This window comes from Colletotrichum chrysophilum (genome assembly GCF_026319265.1).
Source record: "Colletotrichum chrysophilum strain AFK26 chromosome Unknown scaffold_146, whole genome shotgun sequence".
NCBI classification, from domain to species: Eukaryota; Fungi; Ascomycota; class Sordariomycetes; order Glomerellales; family Glomerellaceae; genus Colletotrichum; species Colletotrichum chrysophilum.
Genome location: NW_026517433.1, coordinates 73,263 through 101,074, shown reverse-complemented (window position 1 = coordinate 101,074; position 27,812 = coordinate 73,263). Strand labels below are relative to the sequence as shown.

Sequence of the window (27,812 nt, the reverse complement as noted above, 5' to 3'; positions counted from 1 at the left end):
GACCAAGCCACAAGAATCGCGACTCTACCGCTTCGGCCACCTCATCACGCACTCCAACATCAACAACAGCATTGCTGTCGCCGAACACCTCCGAACTTGGTCACCGAAACTCCTCCAGAATCGATGATCGCTCCACATCCGCAAGCCGTGCTAGCGACCGCTATTCCTCTCACCGGCGCTCTTATTCCTCCAGCACGCTGACATCTGTACTGTCGCCAGCATCTTCAACTTTCCCATTGGTCGCAGCCAAGGACCGCGGTGTTTCAGGCTCGAAACTGCGATCTGACTCTTGGACAGGAGGCCCGTCCTCGCCTTCTACCCCTGTTCCCACTACTCCGCCTCATCTGACCGATAATTACCGCGTTAATGCACGATCCCGGTCGTCACAGTACAATACCGACGATGAACCTGTCACCCCTTCGGCGAAGCGCCCCTTGTCTCGTCGCCGCAATCTCATCACAATCAACGCAGATGGGAAGACTTTTTCTCTTCTACCCCAAAAAGGACAGCAGAACAGGAACTCGGGTGACCCGGGCTCGTCCAAAGCACCCACATTGTCACTTTCCTCTACAGCCTCGCCAGAGCGCTTCTCATCAGACGCCTCACACATCAGCGAAAACCATCCCAGCTCTTCCACCGTGACTCCGGACCGAAGCTTTTCAGCTACACTAACCCCAGCATCCTCGACCACGCAATTAGCTGGAGATCATATTGCCAGCACCGTCGCCTCCAATTCGTCCCCCTGGAATTACCGCATGGTTGGCGGCCTACGCAAGGTTCTCAATACTCCTGATCTCAAGCAAAAGGGAAAATCAACTCTTCTGTACCCTGAAGCCAATCAAGCCCCATTTGCCCCATCCTCCCCGTCTGATTCTCGACTCGCGCCGCTGCCGGAGGCGCCAGCCGTCGACCCATACCCACCCTCGGACCCCCCTGACTTGCAGACCAAGACGTCTTTTCAATCATCCGTCACTGCGTCTACATCGTCGGACAAGACAAATTACAAAATCTACAGTTCCAGTTCCCCTCCTCGACCCGATACTGAGAGTGTGCTGCCGCCACCATCGATATCCTCCGATACAACAAATTACCAAGTATACAACTCTAGCTCGCCTCCTCGCATCCCTCAAAGGGACAGTTCGTTGCCGCCACCTGCAGCGAGTCACTCCAACTACGAGATTCTTGGCCGATCTTCCCCCCCAGAAACATCCTCCGCTGAGCGTAGTCCTCCGAAGACTGCAGACAGCAGCGCCGACAGTAACCACAACTATATTCTACACGGCGACCCATCCCCTGCACCCTCTTCTGCGGCTACGGCCCGCCGCCGCCGTGTTCGCCCGGAATACTCGCAAGAAAGTCTGTTGGTAGCACCACTCAAGCCAAAGAAAAGCAAGAAGAAGTCCAGGGAGAGGTTTGGCTACTACAAAACTCGCTCGCGAGACTCTCTCCGGCGCATCGCATCGATTAAGTCCATATCCAGTTCTCGCAGCGTTGAGGCAGCCACGAACATAATCACCGCCCCTGCTGCCTCCTATCGATCACGTGTGCAGGCTGGCTTGCCTACGCGGCAGCCGGACGGAAGAGCTGAGCCATCTACCTCCACACCTGTCCCGTCCCACATGCAAGCTCATCCGCATCAATGGAGCTCACAACTATCTACGGTCATGTCGGAGAGTGAGGGAGGAAGCGAGCCCCCATCTCGCTCTGTGTCTCCCTGGTCGGTTCCAGCCAGACGTGGCAGCCAACCCCTTAGCAGCCATAGCCGGCAAATGCTCAGCATCTCCTCATCGCTGGCAGGCAATGAAGAAAGGTCTCTGTCTCACTCACGGTCATTTACAGACTCGCTCGAAAGGCCCCAAGCTAGTCACAGTCGAGGAGGCACCCTTCGTTTAGTAAGCGATCAGGATGAGCATGGTGATGGGTTAACGGAGTTGCATCAACTGAACCAACGTCCTTCCCGAACACGTCTTTCGAGCTTTTTCTCAAACACCTCGTCTGATCGTAATCTGCACTCATCGAGCAGCTCACGTTCGCGGGCCAACAGCTTCAACTCGGCATCTATTCCTACATGGGCTAAGTAAGTCAAGCGCACAGCCATACTTAAGGCACTGAGTACGGTATTCAGCTAACAGTTTTGGACAGGTTCTACTATGGAAGTGGGGAACGAAAGTTTCTGGCGAGCTCTTCGGGCTCCATCATGACCGATCCGAATGACAGTCGACCTCCCAGCTCGTACCAGAGTCGATCGCCAAGTGCGGAACACCTTCCGCTGAGTATTTACAGCCCCCGAAGACGGCCCCGAGAAGTCAATCCCCTGGCTCCCGGTCCAATATCGGATTCCGCTTCCATGGAAATCAACCCGATGCCGCTAGACAGCCAGCTTCGACCTGGTGTACGCAAAAAGACGTCGAGCATTTGGTCGCCGCATTTACGCCGTGACCAAAGGGCCAGCCGTTACAGCATTTGGGAGCCACCTTCCATGACATGGTCCACCGAGAATAGTCTACTTGGCAAGCGAAATATGCAAGTCGTGCTCTTTGCCCTCGGGTTCATTCTTCCATTTGGTAATGCGAATCCAGTGTTGAACTTTTCTGGGTCGACTGCTAACCGCACCTAGCTTGGATGATTGCCGCCTTTTTGCCCCTTCCTCCTGACCCGCACGCTGAAATGGAGGAGCGCGATCACCGATCAAGTCTCTTAGATGAGGAAGGGGATCTTCCTCGACGCATCGCGGCCATCGATGAGACTTTATTCCAAAGCGCCAGGTGGTGGCGCGCCCTCAATCGCTACATGTCCGTTATTGGCCTCCTCGTCGTAGGTGCCATTGTAGCTCTCGTCGTTGTCGGCGTCAAGCAGGGATGGGGACAAATCGCGTAGCAGCAAGACCCCGACCAACGTCTCGGAACCCAGTCTGGCTCGACAACTGCCGTAACTTTCGGGCATTCCGACCTAATGCTTTTAGCGTACATCACACAAAACAACCTCTATTGATTTCTTCGATACATCAGCGCATTAGATTCACGAATGGGTACTCATTGCCCTGCGACGGCCCTTTTCACGACTCTACGACACTTGGAATTACCTGAGCAAGCACACGAACCTTTTTGTCCTAACTCGTCGGACACTCCTCTTTTTCACTTCATCGTCCTTCTTCCGGGTAAACAGAGACGCTATCAGTGCTCTTCCATCCCTGTAAAAGTTATTGTACTATTATACGTTTGCCCAGGCGGGCCTCCAGTTGACGACATGCTAGATTTTTATCTGTAATGGGTGGTGAGACCGAATGACGATACCCCCCGGGTCTGACGCGGGAGTCATGAAGTGGGGATCGCCACGCCGATGTTCGAAGCGTTCGAACTCGGCTGTAGAGTCTCCTTTTATTTTTAAGGCATAGACATGGGTTTATAAAGGCTTGGTTCAGGAGCTATGTAGCACGAAATGTCTAATGACTAGCGCCCATGGGCCGTTTCTCAAAGTTCTCCGTCACAGGATATATGCCCCCCGTAGCGTGTTGCACATGTAACTTATCTCCCCAATACTTTCCATATCGAAATCTACCACACTCCATTGAAGCCTGTAACACAACGATCGCGTCGTGATTTAACTTTCTGGTATGAGAGGCTTTTGCATAAGTGATAGGCTCGATTTCAAGCAGCCTTCCTCTTCTGCCTGGCCTCTACTTCTGCCTTGATCTCCTCCATGGCTTCGTCGATCTCTCGTTGAGGATCAGCTGAGACTCCTAAGACCGGCTCCCGGCCAGAAAGACTGTCCTGGCTGAGAGAACGGGTGAGCTTAGCCCCGGCCTTTCCTTGACGCTCTTCCAAATGCTTCTTCAAAAGCTGCTTCGCCGGGGAGGCGAAGAAGGCCATAGAGACGATTGTGCCAATAATAGTGTAGAAATAAACGCGGCTCCAGACCAGAATCGAACCTGACAGCTGGAGAACGAGAAAAGGAGCCACAACGAAGGACATGCCCAACTGAGTTACAACGAACGATAAACAGTCGTAGTAGATCTTGGTGGTCGTTGGGGAACCGGTGCTGGGGTCGATGAAGAATGCGCGGAAGTATCGGCGGTAATCTGTGTCGAATTAGTTCCTGTTTGCAATCGCCAGTTCACATCCACTGCAACTCACTTTTTGCAACAGTCTGGACAAAGCTGGCGAGAATGAAGCTCAGGTAATATCCGGGATAAAACCCATGCCATAATGCGCTCGTGCCGAACGTGATCAGACTGGCGCGGAAACCAGGCTTCTTTCCGATAGGCGTTACTCGGAGGTAAACGTAGTTTCTCAACCAGTTGTTGGTGTTCATATTCCAGTTGCCCAGATATGCGCGCGTGTTTTGTGCCGTCTCAACTCCCCATGGATTGATGTTTTGTAGCCTGTTCCATGACACCTTGCCGGTGACAGGATCAACACCATGGTAGCCCAAGCCGGCCAAGATGCAAGCGCCTTCAGTCAAGGACCAAACGCCGTAATACTTGAGACGAGCCGTCAAGCCGGTCATGTGCAGGACCCAAACTCTACGTAAGAAGTTAAGATCCATATAGGACTGCCCCGTCAAGTAACTGATGGGGTAGTAACCCGAGAGAACCATGAAGAGACCAATCCAGCCCAAGCCGCTCGCAGCCTTCCATGCAGCTGGAGTGCCACTGCGAGGTATCTTCCGCTTCTTCCGCACAGGAGGCTTCTTTGAGGGATCGACTTGGGCAGGTAGGTCAAACATGGTGGTGTCTATCCATTTGCGATATTCGGCGTAATCGAAGGCGGGACCAGCGAGAAGCCCAGGGAAGAAGAGGACATATCCGGCATAATCCAAAAGACCCGGAAGCTCAACCAAGCGTCTCTCCTTCTGGAAATCAGACAGTTTGTCCTCTGACAGTCGGCCATCTGCCACATTCCAGCAGAAGGCACTAAGCTTCATGAGCAGAACCATTTGCGCGCCAGTGATATCGACAGATGAGGGGCTGTCGGCGAGTTGGCGAGCGATATGGCTGATGGACATGTGGCCCATGACGAAGGCGAAACCAATCCAAGGCATGAACGGGCTACTGCGAAGATACTTGGCGATGCAGTAGACACCAATGGAGCTGATGGCAAGGGTGCGCACGCCACTCCATAGATCAAATAATCCAACCAAGTAGAAGGCGGAGGTGCTAGGTCACAAATACCATGGTCAGCGTAGTGAGCTAGGAATCAAATAGATGCGCAGGAGCTCCAGGTGTGTCATACCATATTATGAATAGATTCTTCTGGTCTGGCCGGGCATCTGGAACCCTCTTGAGTAGACCGGCGAGAGGGTATGATATGAGGAACGAGAAGACGAGCTTGACTGCCAGAAGAAAGACGTCAGCATGCACGGCATACTTGGAGCTGGCCTATATGGATAGGTATATATTCGATCGTAGGTAAACTCTCGCGAGGGAAGACTGACGTTCGTCGGGGGATGCGCCCAGGCGCGAAGATAGTAGCTCGAATGCTGCCGGTACACCGTGGGTCAGCTTGCGAAAGACTTCAATTTCAAGGAATGCCAAATAGCCTACGCTTGTTAATAAAGGGCAACATCATGTACGCCAAGGACAAAGCTGGCGATAGCGAGGGACTGGAAGGCTAGAGCGTGTGAGTTCAAATGCTTCTCAGTCCATTTCTTCGAAACTGGTCGGGGAAATTGTGTTGGGCGAACGGCGCGGAATGTCGTCTGCTGAGCAGGAGCCGTAGCAGTTTGTTCTGGGTCCTGTTCTTAGGAGCGAAAGTCGGTGGTTAGCACAACAGGCTAGGTCATGTGGGAACGTTCGGACGAGAGAATGAAGACGTGGGATGAGAGACAAGCCAGGACGTGACTGAAGCCGATCAGTAGGTGCCTGTGGGTAAGGTACTTCAGCTGAAGGGAAAAACACTGAAGTGCTAGTAGGGAGAAGAGTTGCGGGTCATCCCAACCTGACAAGTAGCTGCGCATGCCCAGAGCAGCAGCGATATACTGGTGGTTGCAAAGAGCACGTGTGACGTATTATTAACCTGTCCCCCTAGCTACCTTAACCTCAGTCCTGCTCAGGGCTGGCTTTTAAGGCCGTTCAGACAGCGAGTTTGGCATGGCGGAAGGGGTGGGGCAAAGGTGTTTTGGCGGGTGGTCATGTAGGCAAGGCATGGTACCGAGTACCTCCCGGTTGCACCAAGGGTCTACAGACCGAGTATCTCCTGTCTACTTTACCCGACAGTGAAGTCTCCGCCCTACCTAGCCAGCCGAAGCCCACCCCCACGTGTTTCGGAAACAAGCTTCACGAAGGTGGCAGAACGTGTTGAGGGTGCTTGCACAGAAAGACCGACGTCAATTTACACCAAAAGAACAGCGTAGCCACACCAAAAATCATCTTGTCTTCCCCGACACCGACGCCGCTGCCGTCTATGTTGTCTGAAAAAGGACGAAGTTTCAAATCTACGAGCCAAAGCACGTTACGGCTTCCCCGTTGGAAACCAATCTTGTCTCTGCACAAGCGCCCCAACCGATCTCACCGCTTCGGCTTGTTGAATGGTTTCTGGGGTACACGATAAAGTCGTGGCTTTGAAACACAGCTACTCTATCCGCCTAACACTACACGGGTGGGGCGCAGTTTGACGACTCAACGCCTAGGCTCACATCTTGTCACTTGAGCCTCTCCCCGCCTACGCATCTCGAGGTCAAACGTATTACTATACAACATTTCGAGCATCTAATTGCGATCAGCGTGGGGAAAGCAAGACGGGCATCCTTCGCTTGCGTTGAGGCAATACCGCTTAGGTACCATAGATGCGCTATACACGTTGCTCAACCAGCAATTTATTCGGCTGCCGCAATGCTCTCCCACGAGACTTGGCAAGCCAAGTTCCGCTTTTCTATCAGGAACCCACAACCGTTCTACGAGTTCGCATCCTTGTTGCTCTGAGAGCTCGCGCTCATGGGTTGTGTAGTTGGCAAAGACATCTTGGCCGCCTCGCTCTGGCGAATTCTGGCCCACGCATACACGATGCCGCTGACGAACCCAATAATGATAGCCGACACGCTGCCAAATGTGACCGGCGCATCGAAGAAGACGAGGCCGCTTATGGCGATGGGAAGTTTGTTGAGAGCGCCAACCACGGAGTATGTCGTAGAGGAGGTGACTCGGATACACCAAGCCGAGCAGTACGAAATAAAGATTGCGCAAAGTCCTGAGTAGATCATGCCGACGAAGAGGCTGTTGCGAGTCTCGATGGGGAAGTTCTTAGCGATGTTCGCTGACGACCAATCCTCCGTCAAAAGCGTGCAAACGATGAGGACAGGGATTGTCAACAAGTTGTTGTAGAACATTGCTGTATGAAGCATTTATCAGCCATCGTCCTCTGGGCTGTCGCATGTAAACAGCCGGGGTTCTCGGGGTAGCTTACTGTCCCAGTCCTTAAAGTTCATCTTCTTGATGACCTTGCGCATGCCGAGCACGTATGCGGCTGTGCAGCAAACATTCATCCCCATCCAGGCGTATCCGGCATTCAACGTCGAGACAGCAGCAGAAGCCTCAGCAGTGTGCGAGCCGCCACCCAGCGCGTGTTGAACATCAGCCCAAGCAGCCACGACAGAGCTGAGAACCATCAAGCCAAAGGACAAAAGCGAAAGGGGGCTGACGCTTCCGCCAAACCACAAAACTTCGCCATATGCGATGACAATGATGGTCAGATTCTTGAAGATGGTGTAGACGGGAACTGAGAGGAATTGGAGGGCCTTCGTGCCTGTGTAGATCATGCCGACGAGTAGAAGCGCGATAGGAAACCCTGTGGGCGTGTCAGCCTGCACTACACAGCTTGGTGGCTTTCGAGTAGTGTGTAAAGTTACATTTCTTCGCTTTTCCCGTGTCAAAAGGAGCCAGGTTCGTGATCATTCCCAGGTTCTTGCAGACGACGATGGTGAGGATACAAACGATGGACTGCATAGCGCGCGGTTAGCAGCATCCACAGGAGGGGGCCATTGATGAGCATACCTGAACGGCGAGATATAGGAAGTTCAGATTCCAGAACTGACCCGAGACAACGTACTTGTTGACCACAGTCATACTAATGGAAGAGAAGCAATAGGCCAGGATGGAAACGCCAGGGCTGTTATCGATCTTGCTCAGAGGCGAGGCCAGGTTTGATCTTGGCCTGGGAGGTGGTCGCTGGGACAAGAAGCCATCCTTTTCTCCACCGAACGAGTCGGACCCGCGCAGCTCGTAGTCCTCATTCTTCTTGTCCGACATGGTTGGCGATGGTTGAGATTGTTAAATAGGTGTTGTCGGTGATGAACGCAAGCTGGCTTCAGTTTCGTTGGCTCGAGCTTGGGGCTAGAGAATCGGGAGCACGATTGCGCCTGACGGGAGAGAAGGGCTGAGTCGTCAATTCGTGAGGGGCAGCTCTGGAGGTTTTGTCGACGGGAGGCAGTGGATTTATGACTTGCGTCAAAAATGATTGATGTCCTCGGCGAGCCGTTCCTCGTACGGCGGGTTGCAACTGAAGAGCAAAGTCTGGCTGCGGGACGAAGATGTTGCGAACAGGAACGGTGCACAGCGTAAAGGGGGCACGGAGATATTCGCGAGCGAAGACGGGCGGTACGGGAAGGGAATGCAACGCAAGGGAACACGCGTGCACCTATCAAGGGTCGTGGAATTTCATGCCACAAATTGCGGCGTGGCCAGGTTCTCTGTATCCGTGCTCATACAGGCTACAGTGTCAAAATGCAAATTGAGATGCTGGGCCGCTAGTAGTGCTTCGGCGGGCAGCGCTCTCCCCTGGTAATGGGTTGACCGGGCTATAATGTGAAGCAAGGGACCACATTTGGTTCGGCTTCATGTGGATAATTGCATTTTTAGACTGGGGATATCTTCTTATTGCATTTCCAGTGCGCCAGCTCTCCCTCCCTGGGTAGTGAGGTAGTTTACTACGTACCTACTTGAGTAGGTAGGTAGGCATGTTCCCGTCCCAGGCATGTGGAGACACCGGGGAATCTCAGGCGACGGAACCTGGGTCGGCATGTTGGTACCTACTGGACGCCTAGCTTTGACGGTGATACCTTAAGATCGGCATGCTCTCAACCGCACAGCTCAACTCCCGGGACATGACACCTCCAACACTCGCCGTACGAATTGCCAAGAGCCAAACTTGCTGCAGTATCTTCGCCATTTAACGCTGGAATTTCATCTTCTGGCCGTCCCATCGATCCCGACACTAGATGCACTTGCTACAAATCGTCTCGCTATAACATAGATCAGGCTTTGTCTTCTCGAGAATTTTTTAAAAGACGATGGACGTATCAAGCGAACACAGCGCAGGTCATTCGACAACAGACGGCGCGGCTAGAGCCAAACTTCAACTTCCAGCAAGTTGTGATCCACCTCAATTCGAGGCCCCCAGAAAACAACTGGTGTGGGTGGTGAGTTCGGAAAGCCTTGTAGTGACCTATACCGCATCTAAACCCCTCACAGGTATTCGGTGGCACTGGGCATATGGGCCGGTCACTCGTGAAGTCCGCCTTATCCCATGGCGACCTCGTCACTTCTGTCGGTCGAGTCTTTGAGACGACTCCCGAAGATATGTCAGCACAGGACAACGACAGTTGCCTGGGTCTCTTGTGTGACGTACGAGCCAGAGATTCCGTTGCCCGCGTTATCGAGAAAAGTTTGGATCGGTTTCAGCGGGTTGATGTCGTCGCGAACTGCTCCGGGTACGGCGTAATTGGGGCCTGTGAGGACCAAGACGAGCATGAGATCCGGAACCAGTTCGAGACCAATTTCATGGGTACTCTCAATATCATACAGGCCAGTCTGCCCTACTTTCGCCACCAGAACGCTGGTCGATATTTGATCTTCAGCTCAACTTCAGGTGCTCTGGGCGTTCCGGGTCTGGGTCCGTACTGTGCTACCAAGTATGCCGTTGAGGGTCTCATAGAGGCCATGCTGTACGAGACCGACTCGTTCAACGTAAAGGCGACTCTTGTCGAGCCAGGTTTTGTGCGAAGAGACGAGCCAGATACAATGCCCACGCCTCTACCGACATGGGGTCACTTCCTCATCAAACCGGCCAGCGAAGCCTACGCACAAGCAACCTCACCAGCCCTGCATGCAAAGCGAATGGTCCAATGGCTAGGAGATCGGCAACCAACAAGCGCCGTCAAGTGCGCGGAGCTTGTTTGGCAGCTCGCTCACTGCTCATATCCTCCGCTGAGGTTGCTTCTTGGCAGCTATGCCATTGAAAGCATACGGGACAGGCTGCGGTCGGTCACCGAGGAGCTCGAGGACTGGAAGCATCTGAACTTCCCAGTTGCGCCTGAAACGGGTGTTGAAGCGGATGGCAAGGACAGCAAGGCAGATCACGATGAGTTCATGGCCGATTCTATCCAGGATGCACAAGGACAAGTTACGACATGAGGACAGCATACATGTCCTCATGAGACAACGCGCCAGCTGGCCAGAGCAAAACCATATTCCAGGTCTTGCGTTCGAATGCACCTTCGGCAAACGCGATAACGTTATGTATCTGAAACGAAGTGTTTAGTCCGTGATATCCCACTTACTGATACGTGGAAATACCCTGCAGTCCATCCCACGGTACGAGACACAAACTCCAACACGCGTTGTTGAGTACATGATGGGCATGGTCAGGAGTTTCCAGGCTCTCTTTCATGCGCAAGAGTTCTCAATTCCCTTTCCACTCGCGGCTCATCATTGGCTAGACTGTCGAAATACAAAAGGGTCACATGCCCCTCAGACTCCTCACTCGTCACCTCCGGTCTATGCCGGCAAACTGCTTTGAAGATATTGCTGGACATACTCTTCCCTGTGCGGGTTCACATCAAGGTCTGATGTGCGATTCAATGGTGTCCACTTGGGCTCATCCTTGAAAAGCCTCATTGCCTTGATATACTTTATAACACTGTTAGCAAGATTTTGACGTCGGGAATGTTCGAGGGTCATCACTTACATTGGAGTCGTCAGTGGTAAATCGGTGGTATATGCCTGCAGGAAGGATGATAAGATCGTCCTGAATCCTGGTCAGCCGTCTAGATCGAACAATTCCTGCCAAAACGTTTGCCGGAGAAGACAACACACCTTCTCGACACGAATTCGAACCCATTGATCGTCCGCACTCCTGACGTCAAAGAACCCGTGACCATCGCGAACATAGCGGATTTCCTCGTCCTCGTGTAGGTGCTCATGGAAGAAGGACTTGACTTTCTCTTCGTAGACATCGCCCATCTTCTCCGGCGAAACAATAATCTCATCCCTGTTCCTATATCCTCGGTCCAACGCGAGTTTGTTGACGCCATCAATGTTGGGGATCTGATGGTAGTAAACGCCAAGCTTCTTCAGCTGTTCGACCGTCACCTCTTTGCCCGAGTCGTGCGCTAGACGCTGGTCGCCCTGCAACCAGTAAACAAGTTAGCTCGATGAGTACGTAGCCATTGGCAAGCCGACAGCAGTTGTTTCGGAAAGCCCACTTACAGCCAGATTATCATACCAATAGGCCTTCATGGTTTGTAGTGTTACGAGGGGTGATTGATCACGTATGGGCACAAGTTTCGGGCGGGACAGAGGCGAGAAATTTGGCCAGGAAGTAGGAAGTTGTTCAAGTGCAGGAAAGTCTGTATATCCAGTGGCTCCCAAGGAAACAGCTACCGAGTCGATATGTTGGCGGGATATTGAATGGTTAAGAGAAGCAGGACGAATAAAGGTTTGATTAGGGGTGGACTTTTACAATGGAAATGACGCAATTGGCTGTGAAGGTGGGGTAATTTGCTACCCAACACGGGCAGCACCACACTCACCTACCTAGATACACTAAGGTAGGGAGTTGAGAGTTGCTTCTGGCACTCCGTCGTCCAATCTTCAGCGGGGCATCAGCACGTGGTTCTCAAGGTGGTAGGTACCTTAGGTACTCTAGCCCTCCGCCTGCATCAAATCCTCCCGTCTCCCGATGATGCTCGCTGCGGATGCATCTGAAAAGTGAACGACACCTTGACAGATTCACACGAATAAACCGATAATGCACGCCAGTGTAGCCCATTCACAAGAGACATCCGATCGTGCTTCAAACAACTGGAGAGGGGGATTCGAATGACTCTATAGTATGCCTCTAAAATGCAATATGCTTCAAGCTGGTACCTGTCGTGTTCTGTTTCCCCGTGACTGACTGGATGGCCGGGCATGCTGGTGATGAAATCAGGTGAATGCGAACAGGCAGGCGTGCTGTAGCGTTGCAACCGACTGACCCAAACGCCGCGGTAGCCACTCCATGCTGTGGGCAAAGCCCCTCCCTCCCGGTATCATGCGTTTCTTCAGTAAAGGGCTGATTCCTACTCGCCTTTCATCGAACCTCGGGGGCGAGCTCTGGACCGCCCGCAACGACAATGTCATTGTTAATGCCATCTGCAGTCTCATCCGCTGGTCGCCTCTCGAACAGTCGCCTCCACCATCCTGGGGGGTCAAATGGCCGCGAACCATTGTGCAGGGGTGGATAGACATCGGAGAAGAAGTACCAGATGTGGCCGATAACGACACCCATGATCTCATCCTTGGGAATGGAGCCGTGCAGGATCAAGCTAAAGGCCATGAGAACCCAAGGAAGGTATGGAGCTGTGAAAACCAGCAGGCCCAGAAAGCTCAATCGCGTATCCGGGTTCCGTCGCGACCATATGTAAACCAGAGTTGATGACAGGGGATGGCCAAGAAATGGCATTGACACCAGCGGGGACAGAAGTAGCAGGCTGGTCATGGCGTAGACCAGGAGCCATGAGAAATGAGCGGGCGAACGGCCTGAAGATTCCTCCAGAAGTCGGGCGTATCGCTGTAGGAAGTAGACGTGAAAGAGGAGATCGAGGGAGAAGGGCCCAAAATAGAGAAAGGTCGTCAGAAGACGCCAATACTACAAACAGAAACACCAAGACATTAGTTACTTGGGTTTTCAAAGCGGGCAGCGAGAGAGACCGTGAAGCACCAACCTGTGACTTGGCGAATACTGCTCGGAAGCTGTAGAATAGCTGGAACGGAGTCACCATCTGGCACTGGACCAATGCGCTAGTCAAAACAGTTGCTGTTGTCCACCATCTTGTGCAGATGGGCATTTCCCAGAACCACGTCTCCAGAGGGAAGCGGCCCCCGTCACCCATCATCTGATCCATTTTGTGTGGGAAGGCGTTCGAAGGATGATGTGCTTCAGAGAAGGCAGGCTGAAGATCGAGAATGTACGCGCATCGCCCAAAAAGTATGGCTCCCAGGCGTCGCAGCGAAGTTGGGAATGTCGGGTTCAAGCAATCAGAGGCGGAGCAAACGGGTGCAAGCTGTGGGGTATTGGACGTGGATTAGCAGGGCGAGAGGCAGTGGCTGGGAAGAGGATAATTTCGTTCTGAAGAAATTCAGGAAGAAATGCACCCAAGTTGTCCTTTGGCTGTCGCCCTGGGTTTCGTTGGGGTTCGATCCTTCCGACGTTGCATGTGTAGGTTTGGAGAGATGGACGTAGAGCGAGGTGGCCTTTGGAGCCCCATCAATCAGATCTCCATAACGCCCAGAACACTGCACCGGCCTTCCGTTGCCAATTATGGGTACGGGCGCAGCACAGGTGCCGATGACGGCAAGAGCGGGGCAACTACCTCAAAGGCTGGCGTGGGTCAATCAAGATCTTGGTATATTGCATTAAGCAGCTAGACTGTTGCGGCTGCTAAATTAATATGCCATAGAGAAGCATAGGCGCATACGCAGATCGGCTCGCGCATGGGCATGCCTGCCCACCCGACCTTAATTAAACATGACGCGCGAGATGCACGCGGCTAACGCGTCGTCGCAAACTGAATTGGAAAATCGCGGGGCTGGCAACGGTCAATTGACTCCTTTGCGCGCCTCACCATCGTCCCATCCATCTCCTTTAAGTCACTCTGCTCCTTTCCAACCTTTCGCATTGTTTTCCTCCCCTTGTTTCGCATCTTCCAACTTCTGCCATCCTTCTGAATTCAACGAGCTCGACTTCCATTCCGGATACAGCACCATCATTTAGCTCGCAACAACCCTCCTGACTACACTGCTGCCGAATCGATTGGCCTAACAGCTCGCTATCGCAACCGCCGCAATTCAATTTTGGCTCATCTACACTTCTCGCCTTTCGCAATCGATATCAATCTTCCATCGACCGGTGAAACCTCCGGGTGCTTTACCCACGTCCCTTTACATACCCTGTAGCCATGCCCCCCAAGAAAGCAAGGCAGTCAGATCCTGGTCGCCGCAAATCGCGACAGAGCGATGTTCAGCGTACGGTTCACTCCACGTTAACGAAATCTTTTGCCCTAACATGGTGTGCTGACCACTCGCAGCCGGCGACCCAATTCCGAACCGTGGAAAGAGACGTTATCGCCCCGGAACTGTAGCCCTCAGGGAGATTCGAAAGTACCAGAGCGGGACTGATCTTCTTTTGCGTCGACTTCCCTTTTCACGTCTCGTAAGTAGATTAGCCATGCGAATTTATGTTACGATGATCGCCTAACTTATTATCCAGGTTCGCGAGATTGCCGAGTCGGTCATTCCCCGAGATCAGCCACCAATGCGATGGCAATCGCATGCCATTCAAGCTCTCCAAGAGGCCGCGGAAGCTTTCTTGGTTCATCTCTTCGAGGATACAAACCTTTGCGCCATACACGCCAAGAGAGTCACTATTATGCAAAAAGACATACAGCTTGCGCGGCGCATACGTGGTGTTTGGGGAGGATTAGGTTGAGTACTCTGTTACTTGGAAAAGGACGATTCAGCATCTGCTTTGTATCAAGGTCATTGTGTCGCGCCCCTAGTTGACCACCTTTACTTTTCTTATATCGCGGTTGCACGGATACCCATGGCATGTGGAGGTTAGCGGTTGTGATCTTGTTTCGCAAAATTTTGGTTCGGAGTATAAGGCGTTGGCGGTATTAGTGCTCAAACTCGAGAGCCAACAGAAGAATAACGGAAGCATGTGTATATCTCGAGAGCTTTGCAAATGGAACGAAACCTTTATTCAAACGCAATAACGACACGTGGGGAGAGTACGCGGTTTACGCAGAGACTATTCTGTACCGCGTAAGGCTCTTTCGGTTTGGCTGTCGGTGCCCTAGTATGTAATTGGGGTTCTTCCCCAAATGTTTGGCACCTTACCTAAGCCATCGGTGAGGCACACATGCTGGCATCTCAATTCGTCTTAGCAGCTTTCGAACACTTACCTTAGTAAGGAAAATATGATAGGTACGTCACCATGCAGCCAGATAGTACTAATCTACAACTTCCTACGTAGGTCAGGAATTAAGCTTTATCCATATTTGCAACAATAGTTCGCTTGAGCTTTCAAACTTCTATCATCGCACCACTGCGCGTTCGCAATCCGTGTCAATGGGCCGTCTTTTTCCTCTTCACTTTACTGGCCGACATTTGATGCTGCCTATCAGCACCGGCATCGGCATTACCTGCGCTCTAAGATCCCGGCACCCCCCCATTCGCTTCGATTCGGGTCACGCTCAGAAAAACTCGCCTGCCCAGCGCGTGCGTAGCCAGCCTCGAGGAGGCCTGAGTCCAGAGGCGATGAGACAGCTCTCAAGCGGCAGCATGTTTGGTACATAAGCCATGTTCCATCCCCGATACCAACGGACTGGAATACTGACGTACACTGTCAAGGGTTCGGGGCTGGACTTCTTGTCGGTTTTCTGTCTCATACACTAGTTCTGCTCACGGGTCTCACCATCTTTGCCTTCTACGTAATGCCCTTGCTTAATCTTCTGCGAATTTTAATCATGGACTGATCTGGCCGCTACAGCTTGCAAACAGATACGGCATAGACTTGCCTCAGCTGCTTAGCCTGAAAGAACGATTCAACACGGTTGCATCGAACAAGCCTTTCCGAAACTCCGTATTCCGACTCTCATTTGCCGCCACCTTCACCCTCGCCGCCTTCGTGCGGTTCTAGAGCTCACCCTATCACTACAAAGGCTGAGTCTCCCTTGTCAGCCATGCCAGCGTCAAGGGGTCATGTGCGAAGAAATCCCTGGTCTTCTGGAAAATATCCGCATTGTGGGCGTTGAGCCACTTCTTCTCCTCTGCCGTCAAGAGGCTGGGTTCGATGAGGTTTTGACAGTATGGTACCATGGTGACGTGCTCAAATCCTAGGTATGGTTTGTCGCCAAAGGAATGCTTCGTTTTCACTTCCGTGACCATGGCCACGTTTTCGATTCGAATACCGTATGACCCGTCTTCGTAGAACCCTGGCTCAATGGAAACAACGTTGCCAGGTGCGAGGGCAACTTCGGCAAATTGCACCCGAGTACCGATTCCTATGGGTCCCTCGTGCACGTTGAGGTACGAGCCCACGCCATGCCCTGTCCCATGGCGGTAGTCCAAGCCCTCTCTCTGTAAGCACACGTCAGTAGATGTCCATCGCTAGGGTAATCGATCATCAAAACTAACCCAGAGGTGTTGGCGAGCCAGACAATCAAGTGCAAACCCGGTTGTTCCCTTGGGGAAAATCGCAGTGTCTAGCGCAATATTGCCCTTCAGCACCAATGTGTAGGCGAGCTTCTCGGCCTCTGTCGGCTGTCCAAAGTGCAGGGTTCTTGTTGTGTCTGTAGTTCCATCAAGAAATTGAGCACCGGAATCGCAAAGATAAATAGCATTGGGGTCGATAACGGAGCAGGCGCCGCGCTCGGGTTTATAGTGAATAACAGCGGCACTAAAGAACAAGTTAGACACCGACGTTGGTGAGGGAGCTGCAACGTCCCTGGAAGGGCACGCTCGGTAGACCACGTCCACTTACTTCGCACCGGTAGATGAGATGGTGTCAAAAGAAAGACCAACATAATCCTTATGTTTCGAGCGAAGCTGCTCAAGCTTGTCGGCGGCCTGGACCTCGTCTAGGACGGCCTTCTTGGCGACCAGTTGGTCCTCAAGCCAGGCAAAGTACTCGATGAGAGCCGCGCCGTCTCGAATGTGGCACGCACGCATGCCAGCCATCTCAGTCTTGTTCTTGACGGCCTTCGAATCTCCAATTGGACTGCGAACCTCATCAACCAGTCCGTCACCGCCGAGAGAGCGCTTCAAAGCCCACGACGCCTTTGTGGAAATGATGAAGCGCTTGGAGACGAGACTGTCGTCAGCTCTTTCCACAGAAGAGCGCAGTGCACTTATGGCTTCGAAGATGCTCTCATATGATTTGATTGCGATGCCGTTGTCCGAAAGATACGCACGGGTGGCCTCTCCTAGCTTTGACTTGTCGATGTAGAGGGTGGCACTGTCGTTGGTGATGATGGCGTAGGAAAAGAAGACTGGGTTGTACGGAATGTCTTCACCCCGAAGATTGAAGAGCCAGGCAATTTCGTCCAGCATAGATACCACGAAGGCGTGGGAGTTCTTCTTTTCCAAGTCCTGTCGCAAATCCTTCAGTTTAGACTTGACGTCCTTGCCACTGAAGGTCTCCGGTAAGACGACAACAGGATTCTTGGGTCTTGCGGGGCGGTCCTTGGCCCAGACCAAGTCGACCAAGTTTTCATCAAGGGCTACCAGATCCGAGCCACCGCATCTCTTGATTTTCTCTGCAAGCTTCTTGGCGATTGAAGCAGTGATCAACTCGGGGTCGACACCAACGACTTTGCCGCCAGCGGACTGCTCAGCCGACCATTCCTGCCAGGTAGGCACATCTTGCAGGCCCTGCTTCAAGAGCAGCCAGTTTTGGTCCAATTGTTTGGAAGCTTGGTTGAAGTATCTGCCGTCTGTAGCCAGGGCGGCTCTATCCAAAGTCACAACAGCGCAGCCGGCGGAGCCGCTGAAGCCAGATATGAATTCGCGGCGGGCATCACATCCAGCAATATACTCAGACGAGTGGGAATCTTCGGAGGGAATGACTGTGGACACAACGAAGCTATTAGCAAAAGGCGAGGATATGGCGAATATTCGAGAATTAAGGGAAGATTACCATAGACATCGATGTTGCGCTCTTTCATCAACTCTCTCAGGGTCGAGAGGCGACCGGTAGTATCGATTTGCTCCATATCAAGAACCGCAGAAAGATGCAATGCTCGACGGTGGAAGCCACTGGTCGGAGAGGCACGACAGCCGTGGAATAGCAGGGTTGAAGAAGACCGGCTTGTTCTGGAATTCGAGTAAATCCGACGGAAAATTACACTAGCAGGACGGAAACTGCTCCAGACCATGAGGTGAAGAGGGCACCTAGTAATGGGATGAGGTGGACGGAACAGGCAGAGGCGATGTCTCAACTCGACAAAAGGAAAGGCAGGCAGAGTCGTTTGGCGGGGGAACGAGGGGAACGAGGGGCGTGAGGGGCGTGAGGGGTCTTCCAGTGAGACGGGTAGATGCGGCGCCTACCTTACCAGGTAGGTAGTGGAGCACCTACAGCGAACTCACAGTGCTGTTGTTATGGGACACCTGGTCTGGAGGAACCACTGCCAGCGGTTGAGGCGCTCGCTGATTTTGGTGCAATTATATTTACCTGTCTCCAGTTCGTAGGTCAATGTGCCTAGCTACCTAGGTAGCCTGAGGTGCCTAGGTACGTAAGGTCCAACCCGACAATATGAAGAGGTCGTCATCAGTTAGGTTAGGTAGGCTGCGTACCCAAGGTAGGTAGGGTTTAGGTCGGCAGCGTAGGCGGGGTACCCAAGACACCTGGATATCTGCCTACTGCGTACCAGTAGGTATCTGCCTACTTACCTAAGATGGCCCGGGGGGTATGCTGTAATAGTACCCCTGTGAAGTGTGTCTCTACTTAATATACCTTAAGGAACAACAGGCACAGCTGGTACCCGCTAAGGGCATTAAGTGTGTATGCTCTTTTTTTTTTTTTTTTTTTTTTTTTGGCTGAACCCCCATCACACGCATAATTGCATCTCCAGAGCCTGAGGCGTCACAAATGCCGTTGTGCAGTCAGTATCTATCAGACTACTGTCATCGCCTGATTATCGAACCTGGGCTGTCTCTAACTATCTGCTTCTCGTTTGCCGCCACGCCTACTTCTGGTAGGTACTCTTGTAACACAATTACAGAGACTACCAAATTTTGACCAAACCCCACCCACTATCACAACTAGGCTCATCACTACCGAACCCACCTCACCTTTGTTAGCTTCAACACACTCAGTTCTCTGACTCCGCCTGACCTAGGTAGATCAACATGAAAACATCCCATGCAGTTGTTTGAGCTCTGTTCCAATCTTGCTGCTATGGACGGACGGCTGCCAACAACAATTCAGGAGGCGGAAGCCGTAAGCGAAGTGTCTCACCATCGGTACTCCTTTCCCTATTGCTAATGATTACCAGCTTGTTCTCGCTCTTTATGAGCCAGCACCCCCCGAGGCCATTGCCCGCATACAGGAAGTATTGCACCGTCTGCAGAGATCATCCTCCGGCTGGTGGATTGCTCGCGATCTCTTGAGCCATAACGACGACAAAGTCAAGTTCTTTGGGGCCCTTACCCTCATCGTCAAGTTGAATACCGAGAGGTACACCCCCACTCCCTGACTTCTAAAAGGTTTGTATATTGTGCTAATGGCAGAATCACATAGCTCGTCTCTAGACAGCAATGATGCGTCCGAACTGTTGCAAAGTCTTGTCGGTTGGTTTGTCAAATCACTCGACGACGGATCTGGTGCTTTGGTCATCAGAAAGCTTTCGTCGGCACTTGTCACTTTCTTCCTGCACTTTCCAACTCGTTGGGAATCTTGCATTCGTCATCTCTGCTGGTCCTTGTCAGAAGGTGCTCATTTGTCACAAGAGCGTATCAGCCCGACGTCGGATTTGTCGGGTCTGCTCCAAAGTCTTCACCCGCGCAAACTGCAAGCTGCTTTGTGGTTTTCGGGAACCTTAGTTGACGAGTCATCTAAGGTTGAGATGAACTCAGCCAAACAGTACCACGCCCCCCATCCGCTTAAGGAAACTTTCAACTCACATTTTTGCAGTTCGGGCTTATATAATTCCCTGATGAGCAACGCCCCAGATGCCTTGGCGTTGATGTCTTATGTGCTCAATCACGGCACGTTCGCTGATCCTGCGGATAGCAGCATTCGCCGAGATTCCATGACTTGTCTGCAGGTGAGTATTTCGGCTCTTTACACACACGCGGTGGCCTTCAATAGGGTAGTTTGCTCACTATTTTTGCAGTCATGGGTCTGGTTCTCTCAGCGAGTGTCCTCGCAGAATGACGAGCTAGTTGCCTCTCTCCGCACTTTGATACAGCCTGCGATCGTGGCCCTAGGCGATGAAGATTTATATGAAGTTGCGGTGGAATTACTTGCCGACGTTCTGTCCAATTACTCGGTTTTCTTGACCGAGAGCCACTACGAGTCCCTTTTTTCCCTTTTTGAGACTCAGTGGTCTCATGAAAGATACCGCCGTCTAGTTGAAGGCGACTTTGAATTCGACTCGATTCAATACGGGCAGCTTATGATCTCGCTGGGTGACTCCAAGGTTCAGAGTCTCATTCACAGTGTGGACAACCGGTCATCAAACTTCCTGGCACGCCTTCGAGGTCTGCTGTCGGCCCATGGTTATCCTGTTAGCGAGGACAAGATATTCGTTCCCGCCCTGGAGTTCTGGTCTACATACGTGGAGACCTTGACGGACTGCATCTATTCGGATTCGGATTCAAAAGCATGGGTGTCCTCAGCCACTTCTCACGTGCTCGAGGCTGTGTCGACTGTTTGGCGACGAGTGGGATATCCGCCACCCAGTGTGCTAGCTAGCTGGGATTCAGCGGATCGGGCAGGCTTTGGCGATGCAAGGAAGGATGTTGCAGACCTTCTGCAGTCAACATTCACCGTGACTGGCCCGCCCTTGATTTCGACCTTTGCAAACTTAACGCTGCAGTCCATGTCGCCCAACTCCTGGCCAGATCTTGAGGCAGCCGCCTTCTGTCTCGGATCCTTGGCCGAATGTGTCTCTGGAGACGCCGGATGTGACGACACTCTCCGAGCCGTTTTTTCCTCGCCTCTCTTTGAACTTCTCCAGGCATCGCGAGAAATCATGCCAGGGCGTACTCGTCAGACGTGTATATCTTTGATTGAGCGATATTCTGATTACTTCGAGCGAGAATCCCAAAGTCTCCCGGCCGCTTTGACGTTGCTTTTCTCTGTTCTGAACGATCCTCATCTGGCAGGGTCTGCTGCGAGGTCCATTCAGAGGCTGTGCTTCTCCTCTCGATCTGTTCTGGCACCTGAGGCGAGTGCGTTCTTAGGGCAGTATCAGTCTATTACCTCACAGGGTCAGCTAGACTGTCTGGCTAGCGAGCGAATATTAGGTGCCATAGCTGCCGTCATACAAGCCGTGTCACCAGATGACGAAAGACTCGATCGCTTAGAAGTTCTTCTCTCATTTATCGAACATGATGCCCGCAGGGCAATACGCCTGCTATCGATGCCCTTGGGCTCGCCTGAGTTCCAGGGCGAGTGCGACACTCATCGTTGTTCGTTCCTGTCTGAGTTATCAGAGCTCCCGCTACACATGGCCCTGAAGTCGTTGAGGGGTCTCATCAGCATCGGCAAAGGTCTGCAGGCACCTGGAGATCTACCTCTTGACCTGGACAGCGAAAGGGAACACATCTTTGTCGACCAGGGCTCCAGACTTGGCCAGATACAGTCTAGAATTATGTCTGTGATCGTTGAGCTTCAAGCCTCTTTTCCACGAAGCGGAGAAGTGGCTGAGAGCATCTGCAATGTCTTCAAGACAGGGTTTTCTGAGTCAGAGACTGGGCCTTTCGTGTTCCCACCACAACTTATTTGCGACTACTTAGCCCAGCAAGCGTCCGAAGTGCCTCGTATTGGGTTGTTTGTGAGCACTGCCTGCTCTTTTCTGAGTTCTCTGAGAAACTTGAAAAGAAACGACGTGGAGGGCATTAGAACCAAATTACTCAGATGGGTCATAGGACTTTTGCGGCAACTGCCGGGTAAGTCAACAGTTCCAAGCCTCAGATGCAGCACTAAAGAAGCAACCTTCACAGAACCAGAGAATGACACAGAACTGGCGCAAAATGGCATCGAGTTCACGAATCGCCTGGTATCTCGCGAGCCGACTGCGCTATTTCGTCCCGAATGTCTCCCGCTAGCTGAATACTTCTTCGTATATGCATTGAGGGTGCTGGACGGGCGAGAGCCTCTACCAAAGGCTGCTGCCGCCGATTTTTGGGCATGTTTTCAGCCATGGTCTCTATAATAAGATACTAATGAGTCACCCAGGCTACGTTTGTGTCACTCAAGGATCCTGATAAGGGAGCGCAAGCGACAATTGACCATGCCGTTGCTCAACTGGGGCCGATGCTTGCACAGTCTATTGTTCAAAATATTGGCGGCAACGCCTCGAGGAGTGAGCTGGATAGGCTCGGTGAACCTTTGAAAAAGATGGTCAGCAATCAGGTAAAGGCCCGCGCTTGGCTCGAGCAAGCCTTGTTCGACCCTTCTTTTCCCGGCCAGCACATTTCGAGTGAGGAGAAGGCTGTTTTCCTGAAAAAGATTATCAAGTCAGTACTGTTCTTCGACAATATATCTCTGCGCATGCATCATAATCACTAACTTCGTATGATTGAATGATAGCCTGAGAGGCGCAAGAGGGACAGCACAGGTGGTAAGAGAGTTGTGGCTAGCCTCAAGAGGATCCAAATTCACCTACGCGTCTTGATCTCACGGTCTAGTACATCCAGGTTTCTGCGGGCCGGCAAATGGTGTGGAAACCTTGCAGTATGCCGGACTTTTTCTGTCCACGAGCGCAGCATGAAAGCGGAAATCTGACTGTGCCACGGATACGATATTTTCAAGTGCTGAATCCCTACAAAAAATAGAATTTTACCCGCGGGACCATTCTGTACACATTGATACAATAATACCACATCCGGAAATGTCCAGATGTCAGCCTACAGGCCTGTGGCTTCTCTGACAACAACCATGGTCTCTTCCGCACTTTGACGGGCCCTCTCCGCTCCTCGGGCCTCAACGGAGTCAAGGTACCTTCCCTCATCAGTCGAGATAAGGTCTAAGTATCGTTCTCGAAAACCAGATAGACCACAGATGACAGCTTCAGAAACAGCCTGCTTGAGATCCTTCAAAGAAGCTTGAGAGTATTCTTGGGCTAGGTGGGATGGGGTCCGTCCCTTGCCATCGAAAACGGACAGGATTTCCAACAAGTTTGACACCCCCGGGCGTTCATTGGGGTCGTAAGAAACTACATTTGATGAATCTGTCAAGGCGCTCATCACCTTCTTGTGGATCTCTTCTGGCCGGTCTGTGATAACAATGCGTGACCTGGAATCTTTCGCCGATTTTGACATCTTCTCGGCCGGGTGTTGTAATGACATAACCCGGCGAGTAGGCGCTTGAAGGATCAATGTCAAAGACCTTTCGCGCCTTTTCTGGGATGGCAAGACTTACGAGTGATGGTTTCAGGTGGCACAAGGTGCGAGCCGAAGGTATGATTGAAGTTGTTGGCGCATTCCCGAGCAAACTCCAGATGCTGCCTTTGGTCGTCACCGACGGGGACATGAGTTGCCCTGTATTATCGACTTAATAAATTTGCCTTCTTACAATTTCTCCTAGGTCGGATAATGAGAGCATCTAACGAACCTGTGAACAAGAATGTCGGCGGCTTGCAAAACGGGGTAAGAAAATAAGCCGAGTTTCAATGATGTTTTGGCACTCTCGTCAAGGATTGTTGCATCAGAGGATAAGGATAATTTGCTCTGTTGCGGGTAAGTCGCTGGAACTTTTGTTGCTGAAGTAAGAGAATGGGACATTGATATCACCGACCTTCCACTGCGTCATGCGCGACAGGTAACCCATGGAAGCTGTGCAGCTCAAGATCCACATAAGTTCTGTATGGGCCGCGACCTAGAACAGCGATACCGTCAGCGACATTGTTCGTGCTGAGAATTCGATCCATCAACGAAGTGACAATGCGGTTTTTATTACCGAAGACTGATAGAACAATGTTGAACGTTCGGGATCAATGCCGGCGGCGATCAAGGCGGCCAGTGTTTCCCTCTTCCATTGTCTGAGCTGCTTTGCTTGCCGGGTCCCGGTCATGGCGTGGAGATCGACGACAGAGTATATGAGTTTACATTGATCTGCTGGTTCGCTTTGGAGATGAACCCATTGGCGGATGGCACCAGCATAGTTACCCAGGTGTGGCGTTCCTGTGGGTTGAATCCCAGAGAAGACAACCTTCTGTTTGCTCGTCGACGAGGCACGTCGGAATTCGCGCACGCCGACCACAAGTTGACGGGCTCCCGATCTTGCCTGCCGCCACATTGAGAACGAAAGCGATTTTGTGTGATGTCGAAAGTGGCTATAATACCTGGGAGCAAAAGGCGTGCCACGTACGACCTCCGGCCAAATTTGATGAGAAACGACGGATAATCGAATATATTGCTGTACCGGGGTCGCCATGTCTGCGAGAGGCTCCGCCGGGCAAAAAGACACAGGAAGTACTCAAATCACCTTCGGTACACGGCGCCACTGGGTGACCAGCTTGCGAACTGAACTGTTTTGACGGGCACACTAATAGTAGTACAGCAGAATGTCCTTGGCCTTCACCAGGAACCCCCAACGTTTGGCCCAGCATACTATACAAATGCTCATGCCGTCCGAAACTCAGGCACGGGCTGACGCACAATAGTCTTAAAAAGTAGAAGGCAATTGAGCTGCCTCCTGATTTACTGCTGTCCTAACCTTACTGGGCGCTAGCCAGCAAAGCAAGGCGCCTTGGGCTAGACCCGACTTCCGCCCAGATCGTGCTCACTCAGCCTCTTTTCTCTTCATCATCTTTTCTCTTTTAAACTGTTCCTTTACGAAGCGGCGCTGTCCTTCCGCCCGCTTACCACTATCGGTATTAAACCGCGAGGTGGCCAGGAACTCCTCAACTTTCTCGACCGTGTCCAGACTTCTGAGCTGGCTCAGTTGTTCCCACTTCGGTTCGATAGCCCCAAGTGCGTGTTCGGAGATGGCATCCATCGACTTTCCTTCACCTGGTTGAAGAACGTCAACATTTGCGCAAGTAGACGTCTCACGCGAGATCCTACCTAGCTTGCCAAAGTCCCAGATGTTGGCCTTCATACCAATGCCATAGTATGCGTGTTTTTGGAGAAAAGCCAGCCATAACTGCACCGTCTCCGGGTTGCCATCGCGAATCTGGATGAGGCGACGTAGGGTGATGCGTTCGAAGTTTTCTTGAGACTTCTTGAAAATGAAACTACTGCGAGGGACTGTCCAACGTTCGGTAATACGAGGTAGCGGTACTGGACCAAAAGCTGGAAGCTTGAGATAGTATGCTGCGCGAAGGGCGAAATCGACGAAGAATTCGAGGTTTCTTATACTGAAAGAACGTAGCTGCAGGTCGCATGAGGGAATGCCGTATTCAGCTTCGCATCTCAAGGGCTGAAGATAGAGAGCCTGAACACTTCGTGGGAATCGCAATTTCGGTGACTTCCTGACGAAAAGTTAAATGTCCGCAATCGGTTGGCTCGCTTGGGATGTCGTCCTCAAAAGGTCATTAACTTACCCTTGTTGGGAATTGGGGAGGGCGTTTCTAGTAGTTGACACTCTTTCGCGAGCTTCTGCAGAGGGAATCTGGTCGATGGGCGTGTCAATGCTCTCTTCGGCGATGGGTGCTCCAGTGGCAAGAAATCGCGTTAACGGCTGTCGCTGGACGACGGCCTGCATTGGAAATGGAATGTAAGCTAAAGAACGACTCTCCAAAGCCACCCAAGAACACTTAGTGATAAAGATGGGAACGCACCTGTGGTGTTGATCGCGCCAGAAAGCGGGTTGTTGGCCGCAATAGCGATGTTACGCGCATTTTGGTCGCTGCATGGGTAACCAGATAGGATCACAGGACTTGTCGACGACGAGACCATGAACGGCAAAGAAATCGCTAAATTTCGGGTTCCATATATTATTCATATAAGAGCACGGCCTAAGGCGTGCAGACGCATATTGAAAATCACACTATCCGGGTGTAGCCCAAATTATAAGACTAAAGGGTTTAAGCCATTTTATTATCCTTTTTGTTATCTCCCCTCGCATAGTCCCCTGCGAAGGTGAATGAGAATCACCTGCGACATGGAACGATAGCCAATTTCTTCGACGAAAAGCGCCCGGTCAATGTAGGCTAGAAATCACGGCGTCGGAGACATTGCGACGAATTGAGGTCTCGAGAATCCTTTATTTATTTTTACCGTCCGCCACGGCGACGTTGTTCTACCAGTTTCTTGTAGAAGGCCTTCTTGCCGCTCGCTTTCTTCTGCTGGATGCCCTCGTACTTGGACCTGAACTTGCCAGAGGCCTTTTCAGCACTCAACAATTCATCTACTAGTGTCTGCTTTCTCTCCTTGCGGGTCAGGCGTGCGCTGTAAAACTCGGTCGGCCCTTCGACGATACGTCCAATGTGAGCATAACGAGGCACTTTGGCCTTCAGAGACTCTTTCTTGTAGTGTCGTTTCGGGTCAATGGCAGTTCCTCTCATATGCAGGATTTGTAAATCCCGCTTGAGTTCTGGATCATTGGGGTCCGTCTTAGGGATGCCAAACCAACGAGGCCCAGCGTTGTCAAGATTCTGAGAAGACGCGTCAGCTTTGCTATATTAGGATAAACGACCGACAGAGACATCAAACGCGAGGGCGAGTTTCGCTTCAGAGTAACTATGAAATAGGAGTATCATTTGGGCGTGGCGCGGCAGTCCAAGACGGATGCCGACACCACATCAACAGAATAAGCAAGGATTGCTTCTCATCACGAGATATTGGGGCGAAATGATGGTGAAAGTTGCGAAAAACGTACCTTCTCTTCTGTCGGCCTAGGATCGCGAAGCGTGAGGCTCTTCTGGTCTCGTACCGTTGGCTGGCCCTGGTGCTCCGCGGTTGGCTCGGTTGAAGCGACCGCGATCAAGCTGCAATCCTTCGGCTGTGACGACTTCTTCGTCAGTAGCCGGCTGGCCGCTTGTTTCAAGAGTTCGTCAAGACGCTCATCGCACAACTCCGGCATAGCGGTGAAGTACGATTGGACTGATTGAGTCGAAAAAGAGCTCAACGAGCAATCGAAAGGAAGGACAGATTAGCGATGTTAAAGAGATTTTTTTTTTCTCTTCAAATGGAGCTTCCTCGTAAACGTTGGGGCTGAGTGGGGCGTGTAATCAGGAAAGGTGCCTTGGACGGGGACGAACCTCCGATTGGATTACGCAATGTGTCGGGGGAAAAATCAGCCGCGATTGAGCCTCGGCGGGGGCCGCGGGCGCGGGAATCTGACATGAACCAAGCTTCAGGTTTACACTCTTAGGACGACATTGCGACCTCGTAGTAAAGCAACACAGGCAGATAATACAAACAATGATGCACCTGCGATATCGCTGGCTGACGGTTCGATAAGGTACAGATGCTAAGTACCATAATGCCTTAGGTATCTATCAGGCACTGGACAGTGTAACACACCATACGGCTCCAAGCCACGTCACTCTGGAGCTGCTGGCTAGCGTCATAACGCCTTAAATGATTAGGTGCTGCACAGCTGTAGGTACCTGACAAAAAAACAGAAAGAGAACGCTAGCTAGAAAAGGGATCGTTCAAGCGAATCGATAACCATTGCTCTGAAGCTGCCGATGGACTGGTTGTCCCTCGGTAAGGTGCCCGACCACATAAGGTAGGTCGGAGGTGGCACGTCAGGCGATGAACCGACCCAGCATGCAAGTCGCCAGGCATACAGCACCCATGTGTGCGCTGCAGAGCGGGCAAGTACAAATGCCAGCCATCGGAACCCCACGCACCAGCCAGTTTATCCTCCACTCCCATCTCAGCC

At 52.0% G+C, this 27,812-nt stretch overlaps 8 protein-coding genes across 8 annotated transcripts; 1 reads left to right on the top strand and 7 right to left on the bottom strand.

Moving 5' to 3' along the window:
• Positions 1 to 3,647: 3,647 nt before the first annotated feature.
• On the bottom strand, positions 3,648 to 5,013 carry COL26b_011634 (uncharacterized protein; the record flags this gene model as incomplete). The annotated part of the gene is made up of 2 exons (XM_053184298.1): positions 3,648 to 4,078; positions 4,134 to 5,013. The coding sequence occupies 2 exons, from the start codon at positions 5,011 to 5,013 to the stop codon at positions 3,648 to 3,650; spliced, it is 1,311 nt and encodes a 436-aa protein (XP_053031768.1).
• A 1,878-nt stretch (positions 5,014 to 6,891) lies between these two features.
• On the bottom strand, positions 6,892 to 8,242 carry VRG4_2 (GDP-mannose transporter into the lumen of the Golgi; the record flags this gene model as incomplete). The annotated part of the gene is made up of 4 exons (XM_053184297.1): positions 6,892 to 7,325; positions 7,401 to 7,781; positions 7,843 to 7,933; positions 7,988 to 8,242. The coding sequence occupies 4 exons, from the start codon at positions 8,240 to 8,242 to the stop codon at positions 6,892 to 6,894; spliced, it is 1,161 nt and encodes a 386-aa protein (XP_053031767.1).
• Positions 8,243 to 9,484: 1,242 nt separating this feature from the next.
• COL26b_011632 (uncharacterized protein) lies at positions 9,485 to 10,405 on the top strand (the record flags this gene model as incomplete). Its single annotated transcript, XM_053184296.1, has 1 exon — positions 9,485 to 10,405. The coding sequence occupies one exon, from the start codon at positions 9,485 to 9,487 to the stop codon at positions 10,403 to 10,405; it is 921 nt and encodes a 306-aa protein (XP_053031766.1).
• A 363-nt stretch (positions 10,406 to 10,768) lies between these two features.
• Positions 10,769 to 11,509, bottom strand: ADI1 (1,2-dihydroxy-3-keto-5-methylthiopentene dioxygenase; the record flags this gene model as incomplete). The annotated part of the gene is made up of 3 exons (XM_053184295.1): positions 10,769 to 10,900; positions 11,087 to 11,398; positions 11,480 to 11,509. The coding sequence occupies 3 exons, from the start codon at positions 11,507 to 11,509 to the stop codon at positions 10,769 to 10,771; spliced, it is 474 nt and encodes a 157-aa protein (XP_053031765.1).
• An 832-nt stretch (positions 11,510 to 12,341) lies between these two features.
• On the bottom strand, positions 12,342 to 13,155 carry COL26b_011630 (uncharacterized protein; the record flags this gene model as incomplete). The annotated part of the gene is made up of 2 exons (XM_053184294.1): positions 12,342 to 12,821; positions 12,976 to 13,155. 2 exons carry the CDS (start codon positions 13,153 to 13,155, stop codon positions 12,342 to 12,344), a joined length of 660 nt encoding a protein of 219 aa, XP_053031764.1.
• A 2,809-nt stretch (positions 13,156 to 15,964) lies between these two features.
• COL26b_011629 (uncharacterized protein) lies at positions 15,965 to 18,024 on the bottom strand (the record flags this gene model as incomplete). The annotated part of the gene is made up of 4 exons (XM_053184293.1): positions 15,965 to 16,390; positions 16,448 to 16,709; positions 16,794 to 17,877; positions 17,949 to 18,024. The coding sequence occupies 4 exons, from the start codon at positions 18,022 to 18,024 to the stop codon at positions 15,965 to 15,967; spliced, it is 1,848 nt and encodes a 615-aa protein (XP_053031763.1).
• A 6,737-nt stretch (positions 18,025 to 24,761) lies between these two features.
• Positions 24,762 to 25,685, bottom strand: COL26b_011628 (uncharacterized protein; the record flags this gene model as incomplete). The annotated part of the gene is made up of 2 exons (XM_053184292.1): positions 24,762 to 25,215; positions 25,525 to 25,685. The coding sequence occupies 2 exons, from the start codon at positions 25,683 to 25,685 to the stop codon at positions 24,762 to 24,764; spliced, it is 615 nt and encodes a 204-aa protein (XP_053031762.1).
• Positions 25,686 to 26,196: 511 nt separating this feature from the next.
• Positions 26,197 to 27,005, bottom strand: COL26b_011627 (uncharacterized protein; the record flags this gene model as incomplete). Its single annotated transcript, XM_053184291.1, has 2 exons — positions 26,197 to 26,577; positions 26,802 to 27,005. 2 exons carry the CDS (start codon positions 27,003 to 27,005, stop codon positions 26,197 to 26,199), a joined length of 585 nt encoding a protein of 194 aa, XP_053031761.1.
• Positions 27,006 to 27,812: the final 807 nt, after the last annotated feature.